We start from the raw sequence: 14088 nt of genomic DNA, 5'->3' as shown, positions 1-14088 counted from the left end.
TACTATACAAGAAAACAGGGCACATTGGGCAAATGACTGTTCTTCAGTTAATTGAATTGTTAATTTAACTTAAATGTTTAAGCCAACCATTTAATAATTTAACATATAAAAATAGTTTAATAATTTTAACACTATTAGTTTAACCATCAAATAGAGAAGGGCAACCCTGAATCATGAACCAGGAAACCAGCCAGAGTCTCGAACCAAAAGAGCTATCAAAATAAAAGGGCAATAGATAGAAAACAATAAACAAGCAGAGATCAGTAGCAGGTGAACTAAACAGAAATAATCTTAGTGTGCAGCAAATGTAGGTTGGCAATACTTTGCAAACAACTTAAAATACAAGCTGAAGAAAGAGTTATGTTGCAGTGCTATTCTTGCTATTTAGGAACAGTCTCTGATTGGCTGGAGTAGTAAACATGGTAGAAGGTACAGAGGGAGGGAGATGGATTGTGGGAAATAGAGTTTCTAGAGTGAGCAGGAAGTCCATTGAGACTTTTTTTTGAGGGTTTTATTGGGTTTCACTCATACTGCCCAAATGTCAGGTTCACTAAAACAACATTGCTGACCCAGTTTTACCGAGTTGTAGAGAAACAAATGCAAAAGAGATGTTATCAGTTCAGTAGCATTGTCTTTTTTAATGTTTTACACAGTTGCTATAGAATTATTGGAGTTGATAAGGTGTTACAGATGCTTGCTATACTTAAGAGTGTAAGAAATATTAGTTTGGTTTATTTTTGCAATATTTTGTTTTGCTGTATTGTATACTGCTTGGATGCAATACTGATTGATTTAACACTGGTAAATTTGCTGTGTGGTGGCTATAGTGGTTGATATGTTATTTTAAATGGTTGCTAAGGTTAAAGCCAGATGATTGCTGTGATATGTGGTTGGTTGGCTGATATTCCTGAATTTGTATCATATTAAAAAGCTGCACAAATGTTTTGACCCCATTCATTATTATGAAGCAGCTTAAAAATGTGGGACAAATTGCCAAAATCCTGCAGAAAATAGGAGAAAAACAAAGAATAATATGATGTGAATAACTACATTTGAGCATTGTTTTATAATATGCGCTTTGCTTTATAATTTTACTGCGCTTCTGTAGAAATAAATATAATATTTTTCTGTAATATTATATTTACAAATGGAGTAAAATACATAAAATGCAACAATTCACAATTTAACCTTCTTGAGTCATCAATATTTAGTAATATGTATACTTTTTTTATTAATTACATAGTATTCCATGCACTACAGAAGTAGAGATATGTAAAAGTAATATGTTTTTTCTTCTTCTAGTACTATAACTACAATAATCTACACTTAATTTTGAAATATGTCATTTATATAACATAACAAAACAAATGCTAAATTGATTTGATAAAGTTGAGATTTGGCAACACGTGATTTGATGGTCAGTTGTAGCCGTTTTGTAAAATGTGTTTTTCAAGAAAAAAATGACTGGTGTTACTTTTTTTGGCAATCACAATATTTAAATATATATATATATATATTATATAAATATATATAATATTTAATATATGAATGCAAAAAAATGTTGTGTATGTATATTCATACAGATATGTTATATAATATGTTATATAATAACAAAATCTAGGTTTAAATGTTAGAACAAAAGGAAAAAAAAACATTACATATTTTGCCATTCCAAAAGATAACAAAAAATGTTTTAATAAATATTAATATATGAGCAATAGTAGAAATTGATGCTTATTGGCTCTAACCTACCACTACTGTATCAATGCATCTATAATGAAACAGACATCAGATTAGACCATTATTAACAACAACTCCATTTAATTTCAGCCCTTTCCTACCAGTGACCTTATCAGACGCAATCGTTTCTGCACTGATGAATATGCTCTTATTGTTGCATCATGGATGCAGAGCACAGTAGACAAAAATATAGATTTTTTTTGCCATAACCAGATCACTTAAATGTAGATAGTGAATGCTTAGACGGCACAATCAAATTTTGCACACAGACAGTTTGAAAGATACAGTAGTCATTTCTTTTGCAGACTGTAATTCAGTTACATACCTCTAAACTATTTTGTACAATCAAATTCCAAGACAATATCATTGTGTAATGAATTTCAGTGCTAATCTGATTCAGTGCTAGCTGCTTAAGACCATGTACATGAGGTTGGTATCAGAGTACTGTATATAACCCATATCTGAGGCCTAATATATGCATGTACAGTATATAGTCCAGTCAGAATATTAGTACCAACTTCTTTTTTCTAGACTTGCTCCTCGACTACTCTCTCCCAATTGTGGTCAAACAATCTACCTCACTTTGCATATTTAAATCTCTTACCTATGGCCTTCCTCTGTTTAATTTGCTCTACCACTCATTCCTGTTGTCTAGTTGTTATATTATTATCAGGTTGCTGTGTGTTTAATGTTTCTTTCTTATACCTACTAATGATTGTAAGCATCTTTGGGTTCAAGAAAAGTGCTATATAAAAAATAAAGTATGCTATTCAATGCTTATTATTATTATTATTATTATTATTATTATTATTATTATTATTATTATTATTATTATTATTATTTGAAAGGGACTGAAGACACTTACTGAATGTTCATCAATAAATAATATTAATTTTACTTAATATTTATCATATTGTCTCCATACTTAGCTGAGGTAAATCAGAATCTGTCCAACATTTTGTGGTAAAATATCAAAAGAATTAAAACTTTTTTAGAAAATCAAACATATCTTTGAAACAGAACAAGAACAGTCACCATGGACAAGTCAGCTCTAGGTCAACCATATTTTCCTCCATTTTTTTAAAATATTGTCCACCCTGTCTCTGTCCATCCTGTAGTGCAGCTTGCCTTGAACCAAACAGTGGAAATCAAAAGGATTCAGTTGGAAAATATGATTTCTTTGTAGTCTGAAGTTAAATAATAAATCATAAGATTTTAATCAGGACTTTTAAAAAGCCTCAATATATTGATGATGACCCAGTAATACCAAAGTATTTAATTCTTATGAAATGAATGTAGCTGTATTTATTTTATTAACTTAACTCAAAGCAGCACTATTTTACAGTGTTTTAGAGCAGAGCTCCAAATGAGCTGTACAGTGCAGAGCACTTCCCTCATTGATCACTGTACGGAGCTGTAGATGAGGACCACTCCATATCTCATTTGATATGTTCTGCAGACCGAACCTCGCTACTACCTCAGCGGTTCAGTAACAGGCCTGAAACGCGCCGTGACCTTTTTAAAAGTGCACGCTGCTCTTTCAGAGCCTCCTCCACTGGGTGAAGCTCGGCTGAATTCCTCCCTGTAATCAATATTATTTCATTATTGTATTTTTTAAAGCAACTGCGAAACAAAAATAAAAAATATAATCTGAGAAATAATTTTAGTGCTATACCTTTGTCTTTAACCTACATAAACTGTTATTTATTTTATTTCATACACTGTAAATTTGTCCGTGATTAATGAAGCCGTTTAGTGCATTAATTAGCACTAGTAAAAATGAGCACTCTTTGTGTTAAAGTTTTACAATTTAACACTGGCAAATTTACTGTGTAATTTTTATTGGTAGATATGGTCCTGTGTTCCACCTACACGCCGACATCAGGTTAATCGGCTTAACAGTATAATAAAGATAACATCTATATGTCAACGTTTTAAGCGTATTTTAACATTACATCAAAAGAAAAATAAAACTAAAATTAAAGTAGAACAACTGCAATAAGTTCGGCTTATCTTGATTGAAAAGGTATGCTTAAAACGACTTCGCCCCTAACTGTTTTTACTTATTATTGCATTACAATATGTATTAGTGTTCATATAATTGAATTAAACTAATCTTTAAGTTAAAAACAGTAAATCCATTTTGAAAACAAACGAAATAAAATATAATACTTATATATTTCCCACCTTTTTAAATGAAGTAAGCTATATAAAAAACAAGCGGATTGCCGCTTGAATATGACATGATATAAAATATTGAAATAATATGCGTGAAAATTATTTAAAGTTAAATAGAAAAAGAATCGAAGGAATATGAATTTTATTCACGATTTATTTTGCAAAGCACTAAAGTTCATAGCGGGTACTTCGCAATGATACACACAGACCTGCGCTGCAAAACCACATCAGTTCATAGCTGGATAGAAACCACGGGTCGGAGCGAAATGTTAAGAAACGAAAAGCAAAAACCTTATTTCAATATGAAATTACAAAGTGCTGGAGGACGTAGTTAGCAGATAACTCCATGCATATTTCCATTTTCCGCGAACTGTAAAAAAGGACAAATGTGCTAAAAAATAATAAAAGACAGCAAGGTTTTGAGTATTAATTCAGAAACACGTTCCTTAGGTCCCCGCTTGCAACTGGCTACCCATCCATTTCTGGCCACCCATACAGAACAATGATAGATTAGATGCAAATTCCCTTTAAATGTCCAGTGACTTTTTTCTTATATGAATATGTGACGCATAACAATACAAATACATTTAAACCGCGCTTTAAATCAATGAGATATTTCCATGGATAAACTATTAACAAGCACATGGTTTGTCCCTTTTCCAACAAAAGAGATTAGATGAATTTTCTCTCTTTTGTCACGTTGTAAGTCTTTTTGTACTTTATTCCTCGCTCCTTCAGTGTGCCGCTGTTTATTTTTCCACTTGTATTCGGGGAGAACAGGGCAGGACCCGCCTCCTGGGAATAGTTGGTGCTGTCAGCGTTCCCAGTACTGCAAACCCTTCCTTGCCCAGTGCAAAATCACAACAACTCACAACAGTCCAACAACTGTTAGTGCTAGGCTACAGGCCCTGCAGAGTTTAGTGTTTATCTTGTTGTAACCTACATCATTTTTACAAAAAAAAAAAAACAAGAAAAGATTTTCTTTTCACCTTAAAAGAAATGTTTTAAAAAGGACAAGGCCATGCTGTAATCCTGTCATGCTTGTCATCAAATTTGAAAATATTCAATTTGATATTTCTTTTTTCACTTTTTACCATTTTCACACTTCCACCCAAAAATATTTAAACCCAAAATCTACTCTTATTTGATCCCTTGTCAATTATAACTTTTGTGTTCATTCTTCATCAGTGTGTTACTGCTAAAAAATTAAATGTGCATCGATGCAGAGGGTTTCAAAAAAGAATCACAGAAAATCATCTTAGAATTGTAAGTTTTTCCCTTCTTTAGTAATTAAAGAAGTTAAATCAGGCATGTCAAATCACTAAGCTCAGCAGGGCCATGGTTTTCCTGCTTTAGACCACCTGTACTAGACCATCGTAGTACAAGAGTCAGGGTTTTTCAAATACAGTATGAAAAAATGTGCCCATCTTAAAGCACTTCAAAGAGCGTGTAAAAAAAAGTCTCCTTTTTTGTGTATCAGTGCATCCATGACCACTGCATGGCCAGTTGCTTCAGAAAAGTCCAGTGGAAAGGTCAGAGTCTGAAAGCAATTCCGAGTTCAGAATGGTAATGTGTCATGAAAGAGTTTGTCAATGATGGCAGGCGTCGGAACCAGGTCTTCAAGTTTCAGGTAAAAGATACGCTGGAGTCCCTGGGTGCACAGGGTACGCAGCTCCGGCAATTTGCTCAGCAATTTGGACAAATAACTTTGGCTGTTCAGGCCACCACTGTTGCAGGTCACGTGTTCCTTCAAACAGTTTAAAATCTTGCCCTGAAGCTCTTCCATCTTTTTGGACTCCTTAAGGCCGTGCCTTTCTGTGGAAGGCAAAGTACAAGGAAAATGAGTAAGAATGGAGGTGTTACAATAGCATGTGCATTGTGGCATTTTCCCTTAAAAATGCTTGTGATAAAATGATTCATGGATGGAAAAACAGTTATTTATTCACTGTCAGACAAAGGTCTTCTGCATCAAAGCTTTTTTGCCTCTTATAAAGTACCATTTTGGAGAAAGGTCCAACAGAGATAAGTGATACATATAAATGTAAATTTCTTTGGAAAGATTTTTAGGAACGTTCTTATGCAAATTCTCAGGAAAACCTTGCCATTCAGATTGCTTGCTCTATCCATATGTACTCCAGATTTACTGTGTATAGGAGAAAAAGTCTAGACCACCAGTTTCAGTGCTACTGCTTCTTATGTGGTGTCCCTATGGCAATACTCAAAAAACATTGAATTTAAGAAAAACTTCTATCCTACCTGTTAGCATTGTAAGAGCGGCCATGCAGGAGAAGGCGGAGATGTCTATGTTCATGCTCTGAAGGTTGACAGAGAACTCCACGATGGAGTCGATCCATTCTCCGAAGGCTCGCACGCACTGCAGCTTGTGCAGGACTGTACCATTGCAAAAAATTAGCTTATCTTCTGCCAGGTTTGATCTGAAAATGAGAGCAAGCATCATTTAAACAGAGATTGGCATGAGCTTGATACAATGACTTGAAAAAAATATTATTGATAAGCTATATTGTTAGTAGGATGACAGAAAGAATTATGACATTCACCTGTACGCCAATCTCAGAACAAAGAGCTCCAGAAAGGCTGACTCGAAGAGCAGCTCCTGGTCGCATTTGGGGAGGTCAGTAAATGCAGGCATCTTCTCTGCCCATCCACGAATGATGCTCATGGACCCCGTTAGGAGGTCATAAAACTGCTGCACGTGGAGGCTTTCATCTCCAGCACCATGATATTCGGGGTTTACCTGAAACTGAATGGTTGGAGACAAAACTTTACTTGTCTGTCAATGAAAAAAATGCAACAACAATTTAGATCAACATTTAATGTTATAATAATGTTTTCATTTACTTATTTTAACTATTACAGTTTGATAATGCTTAGCAATTATTAATAACAGAATGGTTTGGCCACATTGATACTGCTGATAAGTGGAGACTATCTTTTTACAACAAGAGTAACAGCTGAGTGCATTTTTATGAGCATTCCTGATTGATTCTGGATTATCCACAACACTGACACTGAGCATTGGTTGCCACTCACTTTAGAGTAATCCAGGCGTCCTATCAAGGGGTTGGAGTCTATGTGGGCCCTAACCAGGGCACTCAGGAGACTGGCGGGTGATAAGGAGCTTGGGACATCCTGCGGACTCTTGGGTTTAGATGGTAGTCGACCCCGTCGACCTTTTAGACTGTCCGTTCTGACAACTGTGACACACATTCCAACCTTCTGGTTACAAATCCAGACCAATTCTTATTGCATGTATTCTCTAAAAAAACTCATATAGAAAGCAAAAACAGAAAGAGAGGTCACAAAACTGTTCAAACCATACCTTCTTTCACCATCCCCACGACTAAGCACTTCTGAAATCGGCAGTACTGGCATCTGTTCCTCCTTCTCTTGTCAACGGGGCAGTTCTTGTTGGCCAGGCAAACATATTTGGCGTTTTTCTGCACTGTGCGCTGCCGAAAAACAACACAATGACAATTTCAGCACTGAAATTACAGCGTGCTGTTTCATAATTGAACAAGGAGGGGGGGAAAGGGGGTGCCTGCTCTCAAGGCTGGGCTCTTAAAAGCAAAGCTGAGTAATACATTCAAGGGCAGGACAGGGTAGACATTCGGTAAACACACAGCCGTGGGCTGTCATAATTCGGGGGTCCCTGGGCACCGACTCCCCCGACCTCTCATGTCGGATTAGTGCGATGATCCCATCACCATGCCGAAATAAAGAGCCGGCTTGATGTTGCCGTGGGGAGTTCCGCAGGGGTGTACTTTTGGGCCAATTTCATTTTACACCATTGTGTAACAAAGATTGGTAAACAATGCTATGGGTGCAGAGCTGAATTAAAAAAAATATAGAAGCAGAGGCACGTGTTTTTAAAACAGTTTTTTAAAAATAAAAGATCAAAATACTTAAACATACCTTGAAGAAGCCCTTGCAGCCCTCGCAGGTGCGTACTCCGTAGTGCTGGCAGGCGGCGTTGTCGCCGCACACGGCGCACAAGCCCTCGCTGGACGGGGACCCTCGGCACGGCGGAGAGCTCACAGGACTCTCATTGAGCGCGTGACCGTGTCCGTGCGCGTGACCGTGTCCGACGTGCAGCGGGTGCGGAAAGCCCAAGCTGTGCTGCTTCCTCAGCGCGGTCGGCACCGTGAATCCCGTGCTTTCCAGAGACCGATGCGCGGACGGAGCGCCGTCAAAGCGTACGTGGCACGCGGCTAAGGACGACGGCGCCCCGGCGGGACTCTGCTTAAAGGAGAAGAGCCTGGACACGGCGTCTTTCCTCTGCTGCTCCATCACGTGAGACGCGGCAAGGTAGCCGTGCGAGAAGGCGTGCAGCGAACCTGCGTCCTCCCACGCGTGGTGATGGTGGTGGTGATGGTGAGGGTGGTGCGGCGCCGGAGGAGGAGGAGGCGCGTGAGAAGCGGAGGAGAAACCAGGAGGGGTCGGTTTGTAGTATCCGCCGTGGGACGTCCCGTCCTCGGCTTGAGGCGGGTAGCCGTGCGAGTGCATGTCCTCGGCTTTGATGGACAGGTGCTCTCCGGAATGCGCCGTCGCCTGGTACAGGCAGGGGGCTTTGGAGTCGTAGCCCGCGCCGCCGGTGCCCTCCGCGAACGTGCTGAAGCTGGGCAGCGCGGAGGTGGCGGCGATCTCGGCGTTGGTCAGATCCATACTGAACTTGACGAACTCCGGGGTGAGCAGGTCGCAGCTGTACTCTCCCGCCGCAGCCGCCGCCGCCGCCGCGCTGTAGCTGTACGTCTGGCACGCGGGACTTGCGCCTGGAGGAGAGCTCCCGTACTGAGCCTGGACACAGGGCATGGCTGTCCGGGGGAGGGAGGGAAAGAGTGTCCAACAACAGAAAATTAGATATAGACTAACACTGCAATGCACATAAAACTCAAAAGTTAACATATACGTGTAGGATAATTAATTTAAAACGTATAAAGTGTTCAAGTAACTTGAACAAGTAGCCACTGCTGTCGAGAACTGAGAACGTCTGAAAGGGTCGCCATCCAAGCAAACTGGGCTCTATATTGTACTGTAAACACGTCATTCTTTCATAGTGATACTAATTTCTATATATTAAAAAAAAATAAGGTTGTTTAAACAATCATAAACTGGGGGATTCTATCATAAATAAAAAGCATCTAACCAGATATAGGAAAAATAATGTGAGCATTTTTTACTAATATATAGAACCAGTGCTTCACTAAATAACAACTCAAGATTTTTTTATTTTATTTTAAGGGTGTCCAGAGTTCTAGGTTTTGGTTACACAAGGATAGTTCTACTACTCTCGTCAGAGTTTTAAGTTTTTACTAAATCAAAACTATGTGTTAATTCTACTGTGTATAATTACTTTAAAATGCATGTGTAGTAAAGTACATTAACTTAGGCGACTGTAAATGTAACATTATAGCTAACACTTACAGACATTTATTTGGACACAAATAAACATGGTTAAGGATCTTTTAATGTACTTTTTTACGTACGTGACCCTCTATAAGCGTTTATTTATTACCAGGATAGAGAATTGGAATCTTCTTTACAATCATAAAATCTACCCTAAAAAGCTCCTGTATATGGTTCCTCAAGATGCATTTTAAAATATATCTAGCCTTGATTTTGCAGCACCAAGTCTAAAAATCTAGTTCAGTAAAGTATATAGATCTCCTTGTGTTTAATGTTAAAACAAAGCTCGTGGTTGCGCTTTTTTATTTTACTTTTTATGTATTTTTCCTTCTTTACCTCCAAACACCTGTTTCTTGGGTTCTCGGGGAATCGCTGCAGTTCTCGTTCGGCCGGTGAGCAGCGCCGTGACTCCGTTCACTGAGATTTCTGTCCAACAAAGCACAAAAATGACAAATATTAGCCTAGCACTTATTTTACAAACTATACAAATCTCAAACACTACGCGTGCGACTTTTTTCTACCAGCTATCTTAGTAAAAAAACACAAAAACATTATAAACCAGTGGATAATCAAATTCTATATTAGAAGATTTCACTAAAATATGAAATCAAATCAAAAGAAAAATATTAAACTACGCCTGAAAAGCGCTTTACCATTTTAGCGTAATTTTTACCTCAGTTTTTGATGCGCGGAGCTCGAGCGCTCTCAGGTCCAGGCTCTCGCGCGCTCTTCTCTACAGCTGCAGCTCCTCTCTGGCGCTCGAGCGCAACGTGCCTTTGTTTATGGGCTCGGAGCGCCTCGGCCCACGTGCAAACAGTCCTCACGTCATCGGCGTCAGTCTTTGACGCGCTGGAGTGCGCGCGCGCGCGGAGAGACGAGCCCACAGTGCAGGCTTTGTGTGTGTGTACGGTCAGAGCTTTCGCACGCGGGGCTTCCGTGCGGTTAAAACTCAGGGCTTGCATAAAGAGGAACTGACTCGCACGAGCCTGTCACTAAATTTGCAAATGTATGCGAATCTGCATCACTTGTAACTGATAGAAAAAAAACATTGAATTAACATGTACTTTTTGAATGCATTTCATCTTTTAATGTTGATGATGAAAAAATAACTTTTATTTAACATTTAGCATTCACTAGTATTGAAATTCTGACATTGAATCAACGTTCATTTAATGGTTTTGGATTGTTGGGACTCTTCTACTATATTCACTAATAATAATAAAAATCATAAAAAATCATATTAATAATAAACATAGCCCCCTTTTGTCTGATCCAATTCTTTTTCTTATAAGCAAAAATATTGGAACATGTGACTTTGCTGCCCAGATGTGTCCTGTTACATTGAAACAATAAATAGCCCTGAATCATTTAGAGTCATTGCACATATATTGGTCATAGCCAGTACAACTGCTTGAAATGCCCTGAAGAAGAAATTTGTCACTGGTGTACTACGTACACAAACAGGTAGAACAATACAACAACAGCATTTGATAACAGAAACATTGTTAGTGCTGTAAAGAAAGACCATGGCAACAACTTCCAGAGTGAAGGTATCACAATCTACTGTTCACAGAAAACTTTATGAACAAAAATACAGAGGTTTTACCAGAAGATTCAAAACGCTAGTTAAATTAGCTAAATTAGCAAGAAGACTTGGAATTTGCCAAGAAGTACAGAGACAAGCCTGTTTCATGGACTAAAAAGACAAAGATTAACCTTTTCCAGTGGAATAGAAAGGCTAAGGTTTGGAGAAATAAAGGATCTGCTCATGATCCCAAACATACAAGCTCATCAGAGTGGAGGTAATGTCATTGCTCGGGCTTACATGTTTGTTTTTCTGAGATGAGCTCATAAATCTACATTGATGATGTCACACATGATGAAAGCAGTCCAATTATACTGAGAAATTTACAGAAACATTTTAAAGAAAGGGATGCAACCAAACTGACTGGGAAATCCTTCATCATGCAGCAAGATAGTGACCCAAAAGACTAAATAAAAAAAACAAAAAAAAACAAATACCAGTTGAAAGGTGCTGTGGTACTTTTAAATGCAAATGTTTACTGATGACAATGGGTGAGAGACTTGATGCAGTTATTGCAAGCAAAGTATTTTGAACTAAATATTACTATCATATTCACTTCAATCTATTGTAAGTTTATCTGTTCCAATACTTTTGCTCACAAGAAAAATGAATGGGTTCAGACAAAATGTGATATCTTTTCAAGTGTCTGTCAGTTAATACATGCAAATAAAAGCTTAGATGGGTAACTTTTTTTTAATATTTATATTTTATTGTAAACCCAACTTTTTTAGTCTACAGCAAAATTAAAGGATTGGCCTTACTGTTTCAATACATTTGGAGGGGAGTGTATAATAAACATATTTGTTGTATTCTATTCCTCTAGTGTATAGAGTGATCGAGTGATAAAGTATGTTTTCCAGTCAATTCTTCCCTCACAAATACAAGATTGCCAATGCAACTGAAAGCAGTCAATCCCATGTTTTACAATTGGCAATGTATTTCTTTAATGTAATGCACTTTATTTTTTCGCCAAATGTACAGTACTAGTCAAAAGTTTGGACACACCTTAAATTCAGTGTTTTTTCATTATATTAAAATTGTCTGCAATGAAGATTAATACTAAAGTCATCCAAACTATGGAAAAAAGCATATGAAATTATTTTGTTCTAGTAAACAAAAAGTGTTTTATTTTAGATTCTTCAAAGTAGGCAGCTCTTGCTTAGATGTCAGTTTTGCACATCTTGACTGGATTTTCTCAGACAGCTTTATGAGGAAGAATCACCTGGAATGGCTTTCAGTTAACAGCTGTGCTGAACTCGTCAAGGGTTAATTTCTTGTCCTCTTCGTGTGTTTGAGAGCATCCGTTGTAAAGTTGTGAAAAGGTAGAGTTGGTATAAAGTAAATAGCTCTATTTGAGTAATGTCCTAATCCATATTATAGCAAGAACTACTTAACTAACTTTAAGAAATGAAGATAGTCAATCCAAAAGTTTAAAACAACTTTGGAAATATCCTCAAGTGCAGTCACAAAGACCATCAAAAACAAAAAACATTTTGATGAAAATGGACCTCATCAGGAACACCCCAGGAAAGATAAAGCAACAGTTTTATTTATTTCACAGGAAAAGTTGATCAGAGTTATTAGCCTCAGAAACTGCAAGTTAACAGCACCTCAAATAAGAGCATCTAAATGCTTCAGAGTATTTTTGGTTTGTGTAACACTTTTAAGTTACTACATAATTCCTTATGTTTCCCTTCATTGTCCTTTATAGAAGATGTGTCCATACTTTGGACTGGTAGTGTACCTTTGCTAATTGTGGCTAAAAAGTCCTAATGTGATTTAATCAGTCCAACTGATATAATCTCAAAAGTATGGCTCCTCAAGATGATTTATACCGTGCCTCAAACATTAAATTTTGTTACAGGGCTGCAGGTAATGTTTCCTTCTTGTGACTCTTCCATGATGATTATGTGTTACAGGGACTCCACCCTCCTGACCTACTAACATTTCAGGCAAGTTCTTGGAAATAGGGCTTTTGATTTCCCTGTTCTGTGCATTTAAACAGTTTATTTAAGAATGTTCTTGGTCTTCCATATGCTTCAGAAACTGTAAGCTGCATACTTTTTATTTATTCTACTTTTGTTTTCAGATCTTTAGACAGTTGTGAAAGGAGCCAATTATGAATATATAAAAGGGAGAACATGTAAGATGTTTAAAATTTGATTCAGCATATATGAGAATTATACAGGTCACAAAATAAAGGGAAGACCAACTTCCAAAAAGTTTAAAGGTGCGGGTTCACCAAATACAGCCTGAACCAGACCCTGTTTACACCTGGTAATGTTGTATGCCTTGAGTTTCAGGATTGTAATGAAATAAGACCAAACCACATAAAATTACAAGTATAAAAACTTTCGTGAAGCATTTAAAATGAAGCGTCTCATACCATTTCGGGAGGTTGTCTGAGAAACATTTAATAGAGATCAAAATCTGATCACTTAAACCATTTCAGGAGGTGGTCTAAGAGACACATTTAAAACAGATACAAATCTAATCACTCAATCCATCTCAGAAGGTGTTCTAAGAGACACATTCAAAACAGATACAAGTCTGATCATTCAAACGAGTTCAGGAGGTGGTCTGAGATGCATTTAAAAGAGATACAATTCTGATCACTTAAATCACTTCAGGAGGTGGTCTCAGATGCATTTAAAACAGATAAAAATCTGATTACTCAAACCACTTTAGGAGGTGGTCTGAGAGACGCAATTAAAACAGATACGAATCTGATCACTTAAATCCTTTTAGGAGGTGGTCTGAGACACATTTAAAACAGATACAAATCTGATGACTTAAATTCTTTTAGGAGGTGGTCTGAGACACATTTAAAACAGATACAAATCGGAACACAAAAAACACTTTAGGAGGTGGTCTCAGATGCATTTAAAACAGATACAAATCTGATCATTCAAACCACTTCTGGAGGTGGTCTCAGACACATTTAAACAAATACAAATTTGATCTCTCAAACAACTTTAGGGGGAGACATGAGATGCACTTGATGCACAGGTGCCCTCATGGTTAAAAAGCATTGCTTATGTGCCCTGTAGGAGTGGCAAATAACAGATAATTTGCCGTATTGGTTGCCGTTCTTGTGGGGCAGAAGTGCTCAAGTGCTCGCTCAAGTGTGCCCCTTCTTGCAATATATTATGATGATATTC

At 37.5% G+C, this 14088-nt stretch overlaps 1 protein-coding gene across 1 annotated transcript; it reads right to left on the bottom strand.

Moving 5' to 3' along the window:
• Positions 1–4054: 4054 nt before the first annotated feature.
• Positions 4055–10230, bottom strand: nr4a2b (nuclear receptor subfamily 4, group A, member 2b). The gene is made up of 8 exons (XM_007248794.4): positions 10016–10230; positions 9679–9768; positions 7852–8750; positions 7259–7388; positions 6970–7133; positions 6477–6679; positions 6175–6353; positions 4055–5733 (listed from the first exon to the last, which is right to left on the bottom strand). The coding sequence occupies exons 3-8, from the start codon at positions 8746–8748 to the stop codon at positions 5477–5479; spliced, it is 1830 nt and encodes a 609-aa protein (XP_007248856.3). The 5' UTR covers positions 8749–8750; positions 9679–9768; positions 10016–10230; the 3' UTR covers positions 4055–5476.
• Positions 10231–14088: the final 3858 nt, after the last annotated feature.

Source organism: Astyanax mexicanus, chromosome 5 (assembly GCF_023375975.1).
Source record: "Astyanax mexicanus isolate ESR-SI-001 chromosome 5, AstMex3_surface, whole genome shotgun sequence".
Lineage (NCBI taxonomy): Eukaryota > Metazoa > Chordata > Actinopteri > Characiformes > Acestrorhamphidae > Astyanax > Astyanax mexicanus.
This window is presented reverse-complemented; position numbering and strand designations above follow the sequence as displayed.